The 20,264-nt window shown below is 39.5% G+C and overlaps 1 protein-coding gene across 2 annotated transcripts in view; it reads right to left on the bottom strand.

Annotated features, from left to right (window-relative positions):
- Nucleotides 1–20,264, bottom strand: part of TTC23 (tetratricopeptide repeat domain 23) — a 95,256-nt gene that overhangs the window by 55,094 nt on the left and 19,898 nt on the right. For both annotated transcript variants that reach the window (XM_081831579.1, XM_031033518.2), the window contains exon 6: nt 13,080–13,257. In XM_081831579.1, coding sequence (XP_081687705.1) covers nt 13,080–13,257 — 178 coding nt within the window. The remainder of the gene's footprint in view (nt 1–13,079; nt 13,258–20,264) is intronic.

Here is a 20,264-nt window from a genome sequence, read left to right as displayed (position 1 = left end):
TGCCAATATGTGGGTCCTGAAGCAGCTTCTGAGAACTAACCACAGAGGAACGACACCACAGTGGGGAGTTAGGCAGTGGGTGATGGATGGAGCAGATGATAAATGTGCCTTCCACCACGTGTCTGTGTGTCTGCTTTCATTCAAGTTAGTGCTTGAATTCCACCAAAGCTCAAGTCCCCTTGTCACTGTGAGGTGTGAGCTTGCTGTATTTCTTCTAGAACTGACCAGTTGTGTAGTTACATGGCTTTCCCTCCTGGCTTCGCCAGAGCTGGCCATCTCACCCTTCAGCTTTGGGCTGATGGCATTGTCCAGGACAGGGTCATGTTGCAGCTCCAGGCTGACACTTCCTTTCCTCTCCAGTCTCTGGCCAGGAGGGAAGCCTCTCATGGCCACCCACGCCGCAGGGGCCTGGGGCAGCCGGGAGAGCCTTGGCAAAGAGAAAGATGTTGCTAGGGCTCCCCGGGGGTGGGTGTGGGGGTGGGGAGTAGATGAAAGGGAAGTCACTGGGTGTAGAGGGCATTCAAAAACAGTTCCGAGGGCCCCAGAGGAAGCCAGTTTCTTTTAATAGAGAGTCCTCTGTGGCAGCTCTCCAGTTGTCAATTATAGCTCCTCCAAAGGGCTGGGGGAGAAAAGGTCCTCCTCTCCGTAAGGGTTAGCACCAAAATAGATATGTTGGGAACTTAGATTTTCATCCTCTCTTGGTTATAAGTGTGTGTTTTCTTAAAATGTAGCGGGATTTTTTAGATTTATAGGAGTAATACCATTATATAATTTTGAAAGATCCTAAGTGGTAAGTTAAAACGCCCTCGCCCTTCTGTCTATAAGCCTCACCCTCTTCTCCCGATTCGCAGTCTGATTCCTTATAGCTATCACTATCAGGTTTCCCGTGTGACCTCTTAGAAACACTGACATGTTCATACAAATGCACAGATGCACAGACGTGCATGCGCGATCGTAACCTGACTCTGCTCTGCCCTCCTCCCCCAGCTTTGTCTGCCACCAGCCCTCTGGGCTCTGCCACAGGGGCCCCACTCCCCTCTCCTCACTCTTTGGGGTGTCTCAGGTTGCTCTGCTGGGAGCTCTCACAGCACTCGGTACCTCTCCCCATTGTGCATGTCACAGATGCCTTTCACATTCATCTGTGTGACTATTCAGCTAAAGCCTATGTCATTCCCTAGGCTGCTCCTCGAGGGCGGGACCCTCCATCATAGTCCCAGTGCGGGCCACTGTGCCTGGCACGTTGCCGGGTCTGACCAGTTGTTGACTGAATAAACATTCTGGTCTACATCTGGCTTTTTAAAAATAATAATGCACTCCAGGCATCTTTCAAGTGAGAACATACACATCCATCTCATTCTTTTCAGTGCTTCTATGGTGTTCCACCACATGGATATATCATCATTTCATAACCAGTCCCCTGTTAATGGATTTTAAGAGTATGTCTAATTTCTAAAGGCTTGCTTTTGCCAGCGGCACAGTTTCACTGCTTATACATCTTCGCACATGTGTACACATCTATCTGTTGGGTAAGTTTCTAGATGTGAACTGGCTGATCCAAGGGTCAGTGCATTATACAATTAGAGAGAGAATATCAACTGCTTTCTCCCAAAGTGGTGCCAATCCCCACTCCTTCCAGCAGTGCGTAGGGATGCTGGCTTTCTTGTACCCTTGCCACCATGAGGCATCCTCAAACTCTTTTATTTTGCTCACAGCAGCTGAAAATGGCCTTTCTTCAGTTAAAGTGCCTTTCTTTAATAGCAGATGACATTGACGATTATTTTTGTATGGTTGATGGCTATTTGTAGTTCTTCTGTAAACTGATCATTCCTGCCTTTTGTCTATATTTCTATTGAGTTGTCTTTTTCATCTAGATTTTTTAAAAAGATTTATTTATTAATTTTAGAGAGAGAGAGCATGGGCGGGAAGGGCAGAGGGTGAGGGAGAGAGAATCTCAAGCAGACTCCCCGCTGAGCGCAGAGCCCAACACAGGCTCCATCTCAGGACCCTGAGATCATGACCTGAGCTGAAACCAGGAGTCGGATGCTTAACCAACTGAGCCACCCAGGCACCCCTCACCTAGCTTTTATAAGAACTCTTTCTCTATCTCCTGTCTTTGATATTTATTTTTTTTAAATTTTTTATTGTCACGTTAATCACCTTACATTACATCATTAGTTTTTGATGTAGTGTTCCATGATTCATTGTTTGTGCATAACACCCAGTGCTCCATGCAGAACGTGCCCTCTTTAATACCCATCTGATATGAGGAATTGATATTTATTTTTTGACTTTGTGATATTTTGTCACAGAGAAGTTTTTTGTTTTTATGCCATCAAATTCACCAATCTTTCTTTCTCGTCTTTCTGTCTCTCAGTCTATACCCACAGGCACATATGCAGAGGAAAGATGCTACTTCTTGGGAGGGGAGGCCTGGGATGACTTGTAACTCATTTCTTTATATTTTTCTGCATGGCTTGATTTTTTAAGTATAAAGAGCATTATCACTTTTATAAAAAAAAAAATAGTTACTTAAAAAGAAACAGTATAGGGCGCCTGGGTGGCTCAGTTGGTTAAGCGACTGCCTTCGGCTCAGGTCATGATCCTGGAGTCCCAGGATCGAGTCCCGCATCGGGCTCCCTGCTCTGCAGGGAGTCTGCTTCTCCCTCTGATCCTCCCCCCTCTCCTGCTCTCTCTCTCTCATTCTCTCAAATAAATAAATAATATCTTAAAAAAAAAAACAGTATAGCACCTGGATTTATGTCATTCTTAGAAAATTTTTATAATGCACGAATCATAATTGCATTCTGCATCTTTTCTAATTTTAAACAAGAAAAGGCTAGTATTTTCAGAGCTTTGGAAAATTATAAATAACACATTACAGCAAATACACAGCGATGAACCAGAACCAATCAGAGGCATTGCCATTTGCTGTGTGGTCTGAAGCTGGCAGAAGCCTGGTGTGAGCACCTGTCAGCCGTCCCCTGGGCCTGGCCAAGGCTGATAACCTGCCCAGAGGAACCTGAAGCCACATTTTCTGACCTCCAAGTTTATGGTAGAATGATAAATTAGTTCGCAATACTCTGTGAATCCAACTGCCCCCAAATCTGGGAACTACTGAGAGGCAGAGCTGCCTGGAAAACTGAATAGAAAGATAGGCAATTCAACTGTCAGAGATGTCAAAAAGCTGAAGCTGAAGCTCGTGGGGCATTAATTTATCCCCCCTGAACACACACACCCATGAACATCCTCACAGAAATGAGATCCTGTGAGTTTTCTTTTAATGGGCAAACACGGGTCTCTTGCCCAAATCTGCCACGAATAGTTTAAACAATCATGCCTGCAGGCTGTCTCGCAGACCCCAGGGGGACCAATGGGGCCCAGAGCAGTCCGGTCACCGGCCCCTGGGACCACCGCCTTCCCCAGGTGGTGGGCTCGTGGGGCTTGGTATTTTTCTCCACTTGAGTGGCTTAGTTCCTAAAATACTTTAGGAACTTGTCAACATTCTACAGAAAATAAAAGGTCCTTTCTCTCTGGGCATTTCTCTCACTCCAAAGGAATGAAGAGTGGAAAAACTAGAGGGGGAAATAACAAAACCCCTTTTCTTTGTGGGTACTTACTAAATGGCTTTTAGGCAAGGGTCCCATGCAGAGCTGCAGCCACACCGTATCTTTCTGTATCTAGGTAAATCTCTGACAGAAAAGAGGGGCCTTGATAAATGTTTAATAATTACTGTTAATGAATAAGAGGAGCTTACCCTGGCAACATGCCTAACGGTTCACAAAGCACTTTCCATTTTGAACCCTGGTGCAGTTCTGAAATGGATAGGGCCTTTTGTAGGACTGTTCTTTTTTTGTTTTTTTTTCGGAGAGGTTAAATGACTTGTATAATCAAACCGCAGACAAAGAGAAGAATCTGGACTCCCACTCAGATTTTGTGACTTCACACCCAATGCTATTTCAACTTCACAAAGCTATCTCTTTAAAAATAAATGGTAAGTATTTATTTAAACACTCTCCAATCTTTATTAAACTCAAGAATAAATAACAATAAAAGTCACCGATTAAACGTTACAAGTATTATAGAAATGAGTGAATTACTCTGTAACTCTAATACAGAGAAATCCTTCTAAATGATTCAAAATCCAAACATAGTGAAAGGAAATGTTGAAAATGTGAAAGCTTTTGCATGGCAAAAAAGCATTATGAAATCTACAAAAAAAGATATTAGAGCTAATGAATGAGTTCAGCAGGGTTGCAGCATGCAAGGTAAACCTACCATTTGTATTTCTACACACTAGAAATGAACAGTAGGGAGAGGAAATTAAGAGAAAAAAAAAACCACTTCTGTTTCTAAGAGTATCAAAAGAACAAAATACCTGGGAATAAATATCCCAAAAAGAGTATAGAACTTATACTACAAAACATAGTTGAAAGAAACTAGGGAAGAACTAAATAAATAAAGATATCTTATGTTCATGTATTGAAAGCCTTAATATTGTGATGATATCAATACTTTCCAGTTGAAATAGAGACTCATTGTTTTTTTTTTCCAGAAATTGATAAGCTTAACCTAAAATTCATATAAAAATGTAAGGAAGCCAGAATAGCCAAAACAATCTTAAAAAAGAATAAAGAAGTTGGAGATGTCACACTTACGGATTTCAGAACTTACCATAAAACTTGTACATGAATGTTCATAGTAGTATTATTTATAATAACCATAAACTTACCACAAAACAACATTAATTGAGAGTGTGGTGCTGGCATAAGGACAGACATATGGACCAATGGAATAGAATCAAAAATCCAAAAGCAAACCCTTACATTTATGGTCAATTGATTTTGACACAGGTCCCAAGGTAATTCAGTGGTGAAAAGATAGTCCTTTTAATAAATTGTTCTGGGACAACTGGATATTCACATGCAAAAGAATGAAGTTGGAGCCCTACATTACATCCTATAAAAAATTAACTCAAAATGAATCCAAGACTTAAATGTAAAAACTAAAACTATAAAACTTTTAGAAGGAAACAGATACAAGCCTTCATGAACTTGGATTAAGCAATGGTTTCTTAGACATGAGGCTGAAAGCACAAGCAACAAAAGAAAAAAAGGATAAATTGGACTTCAATTTAAAAAAAAAAAAACTTTTGTGCTTCAGAAGATGTGATCAAGAAAGTGAGAAGACAACCCACAGGATGGGAGAAAATATTTACACATCATGTATCTGATAAGGGTCTAGTATCTAATATCCCATATGAAGGACTCTTATAAGTCAACAATAAAAAGACAAATAACCCTATTTAAAAAATGGGCAAAGGATTTGAATAGACATTTCTCCAAAGATGGACACATGGTCACATGTATATACACAGAGGCAGAACATCATGAGTCAATAGAGAAATTCAAATCAAAAGCACAGTGGAACACCACTCCACATTCACTAGAATGGTTGAAATAAAAGGGACAGATACTAATGTGTGTTGGTGAGGTTGTGAAAAAGGTAGAACTCTCAGGCATTGCTGGTGGGAATATCAGATGCTGAGGCTGCTCTGGAAAACAGCTGGGCAGTTCCTCAAAAAGTTAAATATTGTGTTACCACATAACTCAGCAACTCCACTACCAGCTTTATACCCAAGAGAACTGAAAACATATATCCATGTAAAAACTTGTACGTGAATGTTCACAGCAGCATTATTTGTAATCTCCATGGAGTAGAAGCAACCTAAGCATCCACCAACTGATGAAGAGATGAACAAATGTGGTCTATCTGTATAAAAGGATACTCTTTAGCCATCAAACAGGAATGAAGTAGAGGCACCTGGGTGGCTTAGCTGGTTAAGCATCTGACTCTTGATTTCGGCTCAGGTCATGATCTCAGGGGTGGGATCGAGCCTCGCATCAGGCTCTGTGCTCAGCAGGGAGTCTGCTTGAGATTCTCTCTCTCCCTTTCCCTCTGCCTTCCCCCAGCTCATGTGTGCGGTCTCTCTCTCAAATCAATCAATCTTTTTTTTTTTTTTTTTAAAAGGAATGAAGTATTGATACTTGCTAAGCATGGATGAACTTTGAAAGCAATATGCTAGATAAAAAAGTCAGACATGAAAGGCCACATATTATAGGATTCTATTTATATGAAATGTCTGTAATAGACAAATCCATAGAGACAGAATGTAGATTGGTGGTTGCCAGGGGATAAGCGATAGGAGAAATGGGAGAGTAACTCACACTGGGTGCAAGTTTCTTTTGAAGTGATGAAAATGTTCTGCAATTCGGTGGTGGTAATACTTGCACCACTTTGTGAATATGACCAAACTACTAAATTGTACACTTTAGAAGGGTAAATTTTAGGGTATATAAATTATCTCAATAAAAACACCATGAACAGGGGCGCCTGGGTGGCTCAGTCATTAAGCGTCTGCCTTTGGCTCAGGTCATGATCCCAGGGTCCTGGGATGGAGCCCCACATCGGGCTCCCTGCTCAGCAGGAAGCCTGCTTCTCCCTCTCCCTCTGCCACTCCCCCTGCTTGTGTTCCCTCTCTCACTGTCTCTCTTTCTGTCAAATAAATAAATAAAATCTAAAAAAAACAAACACCATGAACAAAATAAAATGCAAATGCCAAATTGGGTGAAAATATTTATGACATATGTCACAGAGAAAGGGGCAATATGTGTAATATGCAATGACTTTCATTTTTTTTATCTTTTTAAAAGATTTTATTTATTTGAGAGAGAGAGAGAGCACAAGTAGGCGGAGCGGTGGACAGAGGGAGAGGGAGAAACAGGCTCCCTGCTAAGCAAGGAGCCCAATGTGGGACTCGATCCCAGGACCCTGGGATCGTGACCTGAGCCAAAGCAGACGCTTAACCGACTGAGCCACCCAGGCGTCCCTGTAATGACTTTTAACTGTTATGGGAAACTAGATAAAACTCTATTAAAAAGTAGACAAGTGATATGAAAAGAAAATTCACAAAAAATATATTAAGGAAATCCACTGAACCTATGAAAAGATAGGCAATTCCATTGTGCAGATTAAAACTATATTGAGATGCCACTTCTTGCCTCTCAGATAGGAACTAAATCAAAAGCTTGATGATTCGCTCTTTGGGAAGATGCTGTTGGGGAAACAGCACACTCCGACATTGCTGGTGGGAGTATAAATGGTGGAGGCCCAGGAAAGGCAGTATCCTACAAAACTATCCACACAGGCTCCCTTGACGGAGCAGTCCCACATCTAGGAATTTACTCTGAAGATACAACTCCAGTAATATAAAAATGTACGTGTGTAACATTATGCATTAGAACATTATCTGTATTTACAAAATATCAGAACTTACTGAAATGCCCAAACAGAAAACGATTTGAGAAAAACACAGTATGTACATAAAATGGATTATTACACTTTTGTACAGATGAATGAACTGCTATAAAGTGGTTTCCAGAATATACTGCTAGGTGGAAAAAGCAAACATACACACAACAAATAAATAACTTGGTGGGAGGAGGGAGGGACTTTCCTAACAGTAGAATGTCAACTGGTAAACGTGGATGGAATGGCAGAATGGAAAATCACTCATCCGCAACCATCACTGTAAAGAGTCACTTGGGAAAGATTCATCAATGCATACTAAACGTCGAGAAAATGTGAAAAAGGAATGGGATATTTACATGGTTTTAAAATTGTCTACTGAATGCTTACTGGCTGCAAGGGGAACAATAGTTCCCATACAGGGAGGAATCACCATGATTGGGTGATAAATGTAATGTCACTAATGAAGGACAGGTGGACATCATGGGCCTCCAGATGCACTACCCTAAGAAATACAATATTCTTTTGTAGTATTCTAGCTGGGCATGCATTGTCCAAATCTAGTCATGAGAAAACATCAGCCAAACCATAACTGACGTACAGTCTAGAAAACAGCTGGGCTGTAGTCTTAAAAAATGTCAATGTCAAAAGAGACAAAGACAAGCTGAGAAACTGTTCTAGACTAAAGACCAGAGGCATAATGACTAAAGGTAACACATGATGCTGGACTGGATCTTGTATTGGAGGGGGGAAAAAAATTGTCATAAAGGACAGTATGGGACAACTGACAAAATAGAATATGGCCTCTACCAATGTGAACATTTCTGAATTTGATAACTGTATTGTGATTACCTACGAGACTATCTTTGTTAAGTAATCAGAGATAGAAGGTTACGGTATACTCAAATACTTTCAGATGATTAAAAAATGTAAATGGTTACCAGTCTGTGCATATATATAAGTGCATGTGTATGTGTATGTCTATATAGACAGATAGGGAGAACGAATGTGGCAAAATACTTTAAAATGGTGGATCTGGGAGGGGGGGGCGCCTGGGTGGCTCAGTTGGTTAAGTGTCCAACTCTTGGTTTCAGCTCAGGGTCACGAGATTGAGCCTGGCATCAGGCTCCACGATCAGCAGAGAATCTGCTTAAGATTCTCTCCCTCTCCCCCTACACTCCCCTCCCCTACTCTATCAAATAAATAAATAGATCTTTAAAAAAAAATGTGAATCTGTGCCTACAAACAAGAGGCACTACTTAACCCATTTTCCATTCACATAGCACCAAGGGCTCCTAGGTGTGATAAGGCCTAATACACTGGAAGGTAGAATCCCTTTGATGATCCCTGCTTTTAGAAATTCCAATTTCTTTCTCTAAGCCAGTGTTTCCTAAACTATGGCCCAGGGAACACTAGTGTCTCACAGATGTATTTGATCCATCTCCTGATTCTCAATCCACACTGGCATTTTAAATGCACTGTAAAACCCTGTGTTAGAGACATGTGTTTAGTTTTAACTTAATAGTTTCCAAATTTATTTAATCACAAACACCTTTTCTAGGAAGACCTATGAATTCTTGTGAGATGCTAATATTCTGTGGAACACAGTTTGGGAAATGCTTCTCTAAACCAAATTCAAATCTTTGGAATGGATACTGTTGGGTCTTAGAAGCCACCTATCTTTCATTTCAGTGGATTTTGTTATGGGTAATGACCCTCCCTGGGGGGACTCTGAGCATATTACCACTTGATGCCTTTCTTTGAACTTTAGAAACTGGTACAGCAAAGATTGCACGGAGATTTTAAGGGCAGAACTGGATATCGTCAGGAAACATTTAGGAAAACCAGACTAAGGAAAAATTTTTAATTAAATTTGAGATTATATTCTATAACATGGGAGTAAAAAATAGTGTAAAAGAGTTGGCAAGGTTGGCATGAAACTGGTTCAGTTAAGAACAAAGACAAACCAACTTCTGGTGGCAAGGTAAGTCAAAATAACCCTTTGGCAGAATGTCAACCCGAATCAAGAACTATAAAATATTCACATCTTTCTTGCTAGTGGTTTAATGTCTGAAAATTTATACTAGCAAATAATCAAAGAAAAAAGCATTTTGTATAAGAATATTCAGAATTGTGGATACTAACAAAACATGGCAAGCCCACTGAGTTCCCGCACTCAGTAAATGGTCCCACCAGCTACACAGTGACCTTAGGCAGAAACCTGGCCCAACGCTGGACGACTCTGCCTCCTTCACTCCCCCAACTCCTAAACCCACTGTTTCTACTCTCTATGCATCTCTCAAGTCTGTCCACGTTCTTTATCCCCGTGACAACACCTGAGTCCAGGTGTCATCATCCCCTACCTGGTCTGCTGCGGCCGTCTCCTAATACCTCCCTGATTACTTCTCTGTCATCCAGTCCATTCTCCATACTACAGAGCGACCCTTCTAGACTGATAATCTCATGATGTCAGTCTCCCTGCTTGAAAACCCTTAACTGCCCTTAGGATGAAGCTCGAATTCCTTAGCATGACTTTCAACACCCTACTTGAATGATACCAAACTACCACCTTCACCATCCCCACTGCCCAGGCAGAGGGAACTTGGTTTGGTTCCCTGAAGTGGAGCTACATCTCACTTTCAGACTTTTGCACATGCTCTTCCCTCTGCCTGGGCTGATCTTCCTCACCTCTTAGTACTTTGTGAAATAGGTATCTATAATTAAAAACTCAGGAAACAACTGAGGATGTGGAGAAAGGGGAACCCTCTTAACACTGTTGGTGGTGTTGGAAACTGATGCAGCCACTCTGGAAAACAGTATGGGGTTTCCTCAAAGTTAAAAATAGAGCTACCCTATGACCCAGCAATTGTACTACTGGGTATTTATCCAAAGGATACAAAAATAGTGATTCAAAGGTGAACCTGAACCTCAGTGTTTATAGCAGCAATGTCCACAATAGCCAAACCATGGACAGAGACCAGATGTCCATCAACAGATGAATGGATAAAGAAGATGTAGGGTATTTATACAATGGAATATTACTCAGCCATCAAAAAGAATGAAATCTTGCCATTTGCAACGATATGGTTGGAACTAGAAGGTATTAGGCTAAGTGAAATACGTCAATCAGAGAAAGACAAATACCATATGAGTTCACTGATCTGTGGAATTTAAGAAACAAAACAGATGAACATAGGGGAAGGGAAGAAAAAATAAGATAAAAACAGAGAGGGAGACAAACCATAAGAGACTCTGAACTCTAGGAAACAAACTGAGGGTTGATGGAGGGGAGGTGGCTGGGGGGATGGGGTAACTGGGTGATGGGCATTAAGGAGGACATGTGTTGTAATGAGTACTGGGTGTTACATGCAACTGATGAATCACTAAATTCTACCCCAGAAACTAATAATATACTATGTGTTAAAAATTGAATTTAAATTAAAAAATTAAAAAGAATAGGTACCTATGTTTATTACCTTTGCTTCCTCACATCTCACTCACCACACAATCTGGTTTCTGCCTCTTCACTGCCCCAATGTTTCCCTTGACCAAGTCATCAAGGAAAGAAAAAGAAAAAGGAAAGGAAAGAGGGGAATTTTTAAAATCCTGTGTAGCACTATGTATCAGGCACTGTGCTAAGCACTTTATGAATATTCATTCATTTATTCTCCCAACAGCTCTGTGTCCTTCATAACAGCAATAGGTATCAAAAGACACAGAAGATACCACTTTCACTTTTACTCATGTTTTTCTGCCAAATTCTTCTCTGCTCTCTTTGCCAGGTTACCCTTCTTGACTTGACCAATGAACACTGAAGTTACTTAAGGCTCTGTCATGTCCTTTTATCTTCTCACTCCATAAACCCCCCCGGTGATCTCATCTTCTCCTAAGGCAACCACTGCGTATAAGTAGATGACTTCCTGACCTTTTTCTGAGCTCTAGTCCTGATTATCTGACATTTCCCCCTGTATGGGCATCTCAGACCCGCCATCGACACCTGAGCTCACCAGCTCTCCATCACCCGTCAACACCTGCTCCCCAACCACCACTGTACCTGGCACAAACATCCACACAGTTGTTCAGACCAGAAACCCAGGAGTCATCATTGATTCTTCCCCATTCCCTCTTTTCCCCACATCCAATCTATCTCCATACGTCATCAATTCTACCCATCTGCTTTGCTTCATCCTTACTATCATCATGCTTGTCCAAGGCACCATCATCTTTAGCCTTTGCTACTTCAGTAGTCTCCTAACTGGTCTCCCTACTTCCACTGTTGGCACATTTTCCCTGGTCCATTCTCTTACATACCAGCTAGAAAAATCTTTCTAAAAACAACTGGGTTTGAATTTGGGCTATGCCATTTATTGGCAACGATGGTAGTCCTGGGCATATCACTCAACCTTTCTAATTCTTGACTTCCTTATCTATAAAGTGGACATAATACTGTGTCACAGGGTGATAGTAATTAAGAGAGATAATCCAGATAGAGTGACAGAATAGGACATTCTAAAAACTGTGCATGGGCGTATACATGGTCCGACAATTTTAAAAAGAAAAGAGCAATCCGGGGGCGGCTGCGTGGCTCAGTCGTTAAGCGTCTGCCTTCGGCTCAGGTCATGGTCCCAAGGTCCTGGGATCGAGCCCTGCACTGGGCTCCCTGCTCGGCGGGAAGCCTGCTTCTCCCTCTCCCGCTCCCCCTTCTTGTGTTCCCTCTCTCACTATGTCTCTGTCAAATAAATTAAAAAAAATCTTAAAAAAAAAAAAAGAAAGAGCAATCCAGAACTCTTAGTCCCATGTCATTTCGTCTCATTTGAAATAACAAAAATGAGTTCAATTTATATTTTACAATTTTAACAGGGAAAAATTCAGACAAAACAATTTAAAATGTGCTCTTAGCAGATGCTGCAATACAAAAACATTGAACTCACTGTGATGGTTAATCTTATGTGTCATCTTGGCGAGGCCATGGTGCCCGGTTTTTAGGTCAAACACTAGTCTAGATGTTTCTGTGAATGCATTTTGTAGATGTGATTACCATTTACAATCAGACTTGGAGTAAAAGAGATTGCCCTCAGTGATGTGAGTGAGCCTTAGCCAATCAGTTGAAGGCCTAAAGAGCAAAAAGCCGAGGTTTCCTGGAGAAGAAGGAATTCTGTCTACAGACTATAACGCAAAGATCCTGCCTGAGTTTTCAGCTGGCCTGCCTACCCTATGGATTTCAGGCTTGTGTGCCCCACAGCTGTGTCAGCCAATTCCCTAAAATCAATCCCTCTCTCTCTTTCTCTCTATATATCCTATTGCTTCCGTCTCTCGGGAGAACCCTGACTGACACACTCACATAGGACTCCTATGATGATAAAGTAGATCAGCAGCTAACAAATGACAACTCCAAGTGGCTTCAAGTGAACATTTTAGAGTATAGTAGAAAAGAACCCTAATCAGTTTAATAACATAAGCTCTAAATGGATAAACATGAAAAGATAAAGAACTTCAGAAAATAAGACTTGAATCATGCCACTAATATGAGAAAAGCTGTCTTCAGGGAGTCTTGGGCTATCTGAGGACCATGCACCTGGTAACAGAGGACCCTATCCCATACTCATCCACTCAGACATCTATATGAAGATGTTTATTGAACATCTACTCCAGGCCAACTGTTCTTATCCAGAGCAGATAACAAAACCGGGCATTCTCAGAGCTGCTATTCCACTTGTATCTATGAAAAGCACTGGGTCCAGAAGAGCTTTGGTGGCCAGCATATTGCAGCTTACCTGTAGAAAATGGTTGATAGATGCGTCGTGAAGTCCCAGGGCTTGCTCAACACCTGCTAATTCCCTCAATATTGGTACACACTCAAAACTTTTTTCACCTCTACTGATCTCAGTATATTCTAAAGCCTCTTGGTAGTGGGGCAGAGCTTCTTTTGGTTTCTTCTGACTTTGATATATCCTAAAAAAAAAAAAAATCAAAGAGATTATTTTTTAAATAATTAGAAAACATATAGGTGGGAAAATATATAGATCTGGTGGTTAGGATTTGGCTCTCTGACCCCTGTTGTCCAGGTTCACTTCCTAGCCAGCTAAGTTTTTGTTTCCTCCGAAGAGGCAGCAGGGCATGATGATCAAGTGGAAAGACCTTAGAATAACGAGGAAGTTTTGAATCCTGGCTTCACTAGTACCAGATGTGTGAATTTCCAGTTGCTTCACAGCTTTCTCATCTCTAAGTTAAGAATAATAACAGTGCCTACTTTATTGGGTTACAATGAAGATTAAATTAGTTAATACTCGGGGCGCCTGGGTGGCTCAGTTGGTTAAGCGACTGCCTTCGGCTCGGGTCATGATCCTGGAGTCCCGGGATCAAGTCCCACATCAGGCTCCCTGCTCAGCGGGGGGTCTGCTTCTCCCTCTGACCCGCTTCCCTCTCGTGCTCTCTGTCTCTCATTCTCTCTCTCAAATAAATAAATAAAATATTAAAAAAAATTAGTTAATATTCATAAAAACACCTAGAACAGTCTCTGACACATAGTTTAAGTGCTACATAGGTATTGGTTTAAAGAACATAAAATACTTAACAAACAATAATAGCAACCACACAGGATGCTGAGATGCTGATAACTGATCTGTTGAGAAATTATAGAAATTTCCCAGTATTGGTGAGGGTATAAAGCACTCTCATTAACTGTTAGAATATAATTTGAGCATAAACTTTTCTATGTCAAAATTATACATACATAAGTACACACATATTTCTGCTAGTGGCACTTTATTAGTTCATCATAAAGAGATACTCTGGCAGGACAAGAAGATATGTACAAGAATGTTTACCTAAGCACTCTTTGTAATAGTGGAGAAGTACAAAGCACTTAAAATACAAATAAGAGATCATCAAGCAGATTACAGTAAGTACATCTATACTGTGGAATGCCGCATAGCCCTCAAAGTTAATGTTGATCCAGATTTACCAACGTAGAAGTATAAAAGGCAGAATACAAAAATGCTTTGTATAGTATCTCATGCTGGTGAACATGTTGCATCTAATCTATATATACACATATGCATCAAGAGCTATCTAAATGAACAGTAAAATGTGAGCAATAGTTATCTTTAGGGATTGGTTGTGATTTTACTTTTCTTATTTATGCTTTCTAAATTTCCCAATTTTTTTTCTATAAAATTGTATTACTTTGACAACAGAAAAAATGTTAATTTAAAAATAAGTTAAGGTGGCAGTGGGAAAAGATTCTTGTCACTTTTTGGGATAAAATGCTGTCACATTAAAAAATATATCGCTTTATTTTATTCAGCAAACATAACAGCAGACATTTAAAAACAATCTTCTCTAAAATATTTGTTAAGAAACAGAAACATTTTCTTGCATGGAAAAACTTTATATATAAAATTCACCATGGGGGCGCCTGGGTGGCTCAGTTGGTTAAGCAACTGCCTTCGGCTCAGGTCATGATCCTGGACTCCCAGGATCGAGTCCCGCATCGAGCTCCCTGCTCAGCAGGGAGTCTGCTTCTCCCTCTGACCCTCCTACCTCTCATGCTCTCTGTCTCTCATTCTCTCTCTCTCAAATAAATAAATAAAATCTTTAAAAAAATAAAAAATAAATAAATAAAATTCATCATGAAACGTTACCAACCCTTTCTATGTTACCCCTTACTCTAGAATCTTTACTACAAAAAGGTCTTATAATTCCCAACTGCACATCAGTAAATGGAGACATAATGTGAGAAAGTAACTAGGAAACCACAAAAAATAGGTCTTGCTTGCAACTCAGTCATTGGAATTTTTTTCACAACCATTTTTGTTCTCTAATAAATTTCAAAGAAATTGATTGATAGAAGTAAAGATGCTCTTCAGATCTGTGGTTCAGATGGCCACAGTGAAATAAAATCCTGACTGGATAGCTTATGAACTGGGATACCTTCTCTAATTGGAAAGAGGTTTAAAACATGGGAAGCGGTCAGGGATATGTTCCTGGACCAAATAGGGTCCAGGTTGCAGCTTGCAGCAACTCTTCATCTTAGAAAGGAAGAGATAAATAGGTGACTGAGTAATACCAGACTTGCTTTCTGATTCTTACGGAGCTTTGGATGTTGTGAGTAATAATTAGCTTTGTAAGTATCATATTTTATTTTTGAAGAGAAAATCCACTAGCATCTTGGGTGATAGAAAGAGGCTTTGAAACATATGGCTGAGGGGCGCCTGGGTGGCTCAGTTGGTTAAAGCAACTGCCTTCGGCTCAGGTCATGATCCTGGAGTCCCGGGATCGAGTCCCGCATCGGGCTCCCTGCTCAGCGAGGAGCCTGCTTCTCCCTCTGACCCTCCCACCTCTCATGTACTCTCTCTCATTCTCGCTCTCTCAAATAAATAAATAAATCTTTAAAAAAAAAAAAAAGAAACATATGGCTGATAACAAATCATTCAGGCAAAAAATTAGATTCCTGGTAGACAAATGTTTCAGAACAATTGAAAACAGGAGTCGGCAAACCATGGCCTGTACGCTAAATATGCTCACTGTCTATTTTTGTAAATAAAGTTTTATTAGCACACAGCCACGCCCACCTGTTTACGAATTGTCTCTGGCTGCCTTTGCACCACAATGGCAGAGTTGAGTAGTTGCAACAGACACTTACAAAGTCTGAAATATTTATTGTCTGAGCCTTTACAGAAGAAGTTTGCTAACCTCTGCTTTAGAATCTAGAGAAAGCTACATACTTTCAAAATGACTTCAGATTTTTCTCCATCTAATTTAGCCTAGAGAACTCCAATAATGCCACAAATATTTGAGCAAAGGAAAAAAAAATCATCTTCCTTTCTCATATACAGAAATGATGAAGCCTGTGCCAAGGAAATAACAGGTCTTTTGTCTGCAAGGCTGTAAAAATCATAGAAAGGTAATAAAGCAAATATAAATGTCAAGATGACTTCATTTGAGCAACAGCTTTAAAAGAAAGCAATATTCAAAGCTTAGTAATCAAGCTTATAAATGAAAAAAAGTAAACAATAACAAGACATAAGTTAATTCATATAATAACAATTGTTCCTTTCCTGAGATAGAGCATGAAAGAAAAGCATTTGAGTTTGTAATGGTGGAGAACAGGGACAACTTGTAGCCATTTACGTACTCTTAGCCAAAAGCATGGCATATTGCTCCAGGTTAACATACCTTTTCAGGTATCAGAAAGTCATCCTTCAGATACCTGACCCTTGGAGACAATTTTATAAAAAGAACCCAGGATGAGAGGCAGGACCATCAGTTACAAGTATTGCAGCAGGAGTAGAAAACCCAAACTGTAGGTTTTTTTGTTTTTAGGAGAGAGAGAGTGCAAGCCACAAAGGGAGACACAGAGAGAAAATTCTAGCAGGCTCCATGCCCAGTGTGGAGGCTGATGCAGGGCTCAATCTCATGAGTCAGATGCTCAACCGAATGAGCTACCCAGATGCCCCCCAAACTGTAGTTGGAGCATCCTTACAGACAAGACTGTACAGCCTTGGGCAAAAGCATAATGTCTCTGACCCTTGGTGTCCAATACAGTTGTTGTAGAACCAAGGAAGATGTCTGAAGTGATTTGCAAACTGAGGCAAGTCATACAGATTGGTATTAAGTGCCTATACGTCATCATACCTTTTACCCCTTCCCCTCCCAACCACTAGTCTATATGGAACTGAGCGCTACAGCTTCAGGTTGTTCTTCTTTTGAAATGGGCTCCACTGTGGTTTCACACTCACCACATAAGATTTTGGAAAGTCCAAATAATAAGCATAATCAGTCAAACTCATGTGCCAGCTGAGCTTTTAAAGAATTTGAGAATAATTTATTATAGGAATAATACATATTCATCATTAAAAAAAAGATACAGAAAAATTATATATATATATATATAATTGCAACAACCAAAGATGAGTGCTGTACACCTTGATATATACACTTCGAGATGATTTTCTATGAATATTTTTTTAAATGGATCATAATGTTTTAGAACCTGCTTCTTTCACTTAATCTTATAACAAAGTGTGGCAATGAATGCTATCACATCACTTTTAGTGGTTGAGTGGTGTCATGTCAGATTTAATTGACCACTCATCTTCAAAAATAGTATTAGTTAGGAAGTTTAAAAAATGTTTTATGGAAAATTTTTACCAATCATATTTCTAATGAGGGACTTGCATCCAGAATATATAAACAACTCTTGCAACAAAATAAAAAGACAATGCAATTTAAATATGAGCAAAGTTTCTAAGTAGTCATTTCTCCAAAGAAGATATACAAACGGTCAATAAGCACATAAGAAGATGTTCATCATCATTAATCATCAAGGAGATGCACATCAAAACTACAGTGAGATACTACTTCATACCCACTAGAACAGTGGCTGAAATAATGATAAAGAAAGATAGTAACAAGTGTTGGCAAGGATGTGGGAAAACTGGAACCCTTATGTACTGCTGATGGGAATATAAAATGGTGCAGCTACTTTGGAAAATAGTAGCAGTTCCTCAAAAGTTTAAACACAGAATTATAGTATGACCCATTAATTCCACTCCTATGTATATGTCCCCCAAAATGAAGACATGTATCTACATAAAAACTTGTACACAATGTTCATAACAGTACTATTCATAAGAGTCAAAAAGCCCAAACAACCCAAATGTCATTCTGAAGGAATGTACATTCTGAGCAACGAGTAAATAAAATCTGGTATATCCATACAATGGAATATTGCTCAATCATTAAAAGGAAGTACTGATACATGTTAAAGCATGGATGAACCTTAAAAAAAGTATGCCAAAGGAAAAAGGCCAGTTACAAATAACCTAATCTTACACCTAAAGGAGCTACAAAAAGAACAACAAATAAAACTTAAAACCAGCAGAAGGACGGAAACAAGATGAGAGCAGAAATAAATGATGCAGAAACTAAAAAAACAACAGAACAAATCAATGAAACCAGGACCTGTTTCTTTGAAAAAAATCAATAAAATTGATAAACCTCTAGCCAGACTTATCAAGAAAAAAAGAGAAAGGACTTGAATAAATAAAATTACAATTGAGAGAGAAGAAATAACAACCAACCCCACAGAAATACAACAATTATAAGAGAATATTATGAAAAACTATATGCCAACAAACTGGACAACCTAGAAGAAATGGATAAATTCCTAGAAACATATAAACTACTGAAACTGAAATAGGAAGAAATAGAAAATTTGAACAGACCCATAACCAGCAATGAAACTGAATTGGTAATCAAAAAACTCCCAACAAACAAAAGTCCAGGACCAGATGGCTTCACAGGAGAATTCTACCAAACATTTAAAGAACAGTTAATACCTATTCTTCTCAAACTATTCCAAAAGGAAGGAAAACTTCCAAATTCATTCTCTGAGGCCAGCATTGCCCTGATACCAAAACAAGACAGAAGACTCCACTAAAAAAAGAGAACTACAGGCCAATATCCCTGATGAACATAGATGCAAAAATCCTCAACAAAATACTAGCAAACCAAATCCAACAACACATTAAAAAATCATTCACCACAATCAAGTAGGATTTATTTCTGAGCTGCAAGGGTGGTTCAATATTCACAAATCAATCAAGTTGATACATCACATCTTTAAGAGAAAGGATAAGAACCAGATGATAATTTCAGTAGATTCAGAAAAAACATGTGACAAAGTATAACATCTACTCATGATAAAAATCATCAATAAAGTAGGTTTAGAGGGAATACAGCTCAACATAATAAAGGCCATATATGAAAAACCCACAACTAGCATCATCACTAATGGAGAAAAACTGAGAGCTTTTCCCCAAAGTCAGGAAAACGACAAGGATGTTCACTATCACCACTTTTATTCAACACAGTACTGGAAGTCCTAGCCACGGGCAATGAGACAACAAAAAGAAATAAAAGGCATCCAAATAAGTAAGGAAGAAGTAAAACCTTCACTATGTGCAGATGATATGATACTGTATATAGAAAACCCAAAGATTCCATCAAAAAACTGCTAGAACTGATGAATTCAGTAAAGTTTCAGGATACAAAATCAATGTACAGAAATCCATTGCATTTCTATACACCAATAATGAAGCCACAGAAGAAGAAATGAAGGAAACAGTCCCATTCACAATTGCACCAAAAATAATAAGATATCAAGGGATAAACCTAAATAAAGAGGTCAAAGACTTGTACTTGAAAACTATAGAATACTGATGAAAGAAACTGAAGACAACACAAAGAAATGGAAAGACATTCCATGCTCATGATTGGAAGAACAAATATTGTTAAAATGTCTATACTGCCCAAAGCAATCTGCACATTTAATGCAATCCCTATCAAAATACCACAGCATTTTTCACAGAAAAAGAACAATCCTAAAATTTGTATGAAACCACAAAAGACTCCAAATAGCCAAAGCATTCTTGAAAAGAAAAGCAAAGCTGGAGGCATCACAATTTCAGACTTCAAGTCATATTATAAAGCTGTAGTAATCAAAACAGTATGGTATTGGCACAAAAATAGACACATGGATCAATGGAACAGAACAGAAAACCCAGAAATAAACCCACAACTACATGGTCAATTGTTCTTCAACAAAGCAGGAAAGAATATCTAACGGAAGAAAGACAGTCTCTTCAACAAATGGTGTTGGGAAAACTGGACAGCAACATGCAGAAGAATGAAACTGGGGGCACCTGGGTGGCTCAGTTAGTTAAGCGTCTGACTCTTGGTTTCAGCTCAGGTCATGATCTCAGGGTTGTGGGATCAGGCCCCTCACTGGGCTCCACACTCAGTGCAGAGTCTGCTTAAGACTCTCCCTCTTCCAGAAATTAAGGAGTCAATCCCATTTACAATTGCACCCAAAACCATAAGATACCTAGGAATAAATCTAACCAAAGAGACAAAGGATCTGTACTCAGAAAACTATAAAATACTCATGAAAGAAA

This window comes from Leptonychotes weddellii, chromosome 9 (genome assembly GCF_054177405.1).
Source record: "Leptonychotes weddellii isolate Sample4059 chromosome 9, ASM5417740v2, whole genome shotgun sequence".
NCBI classification, from domain to species: domain Eukaryota; kingdom Metazoa; phylum Chordata; class Mammalia; order Carnivora; family Phocidae; genus Leptonychotes; species Leptonychotes weddellii.
This window is presented reverse-complemented; position numbering and strand designations above follow the sequence as displayed.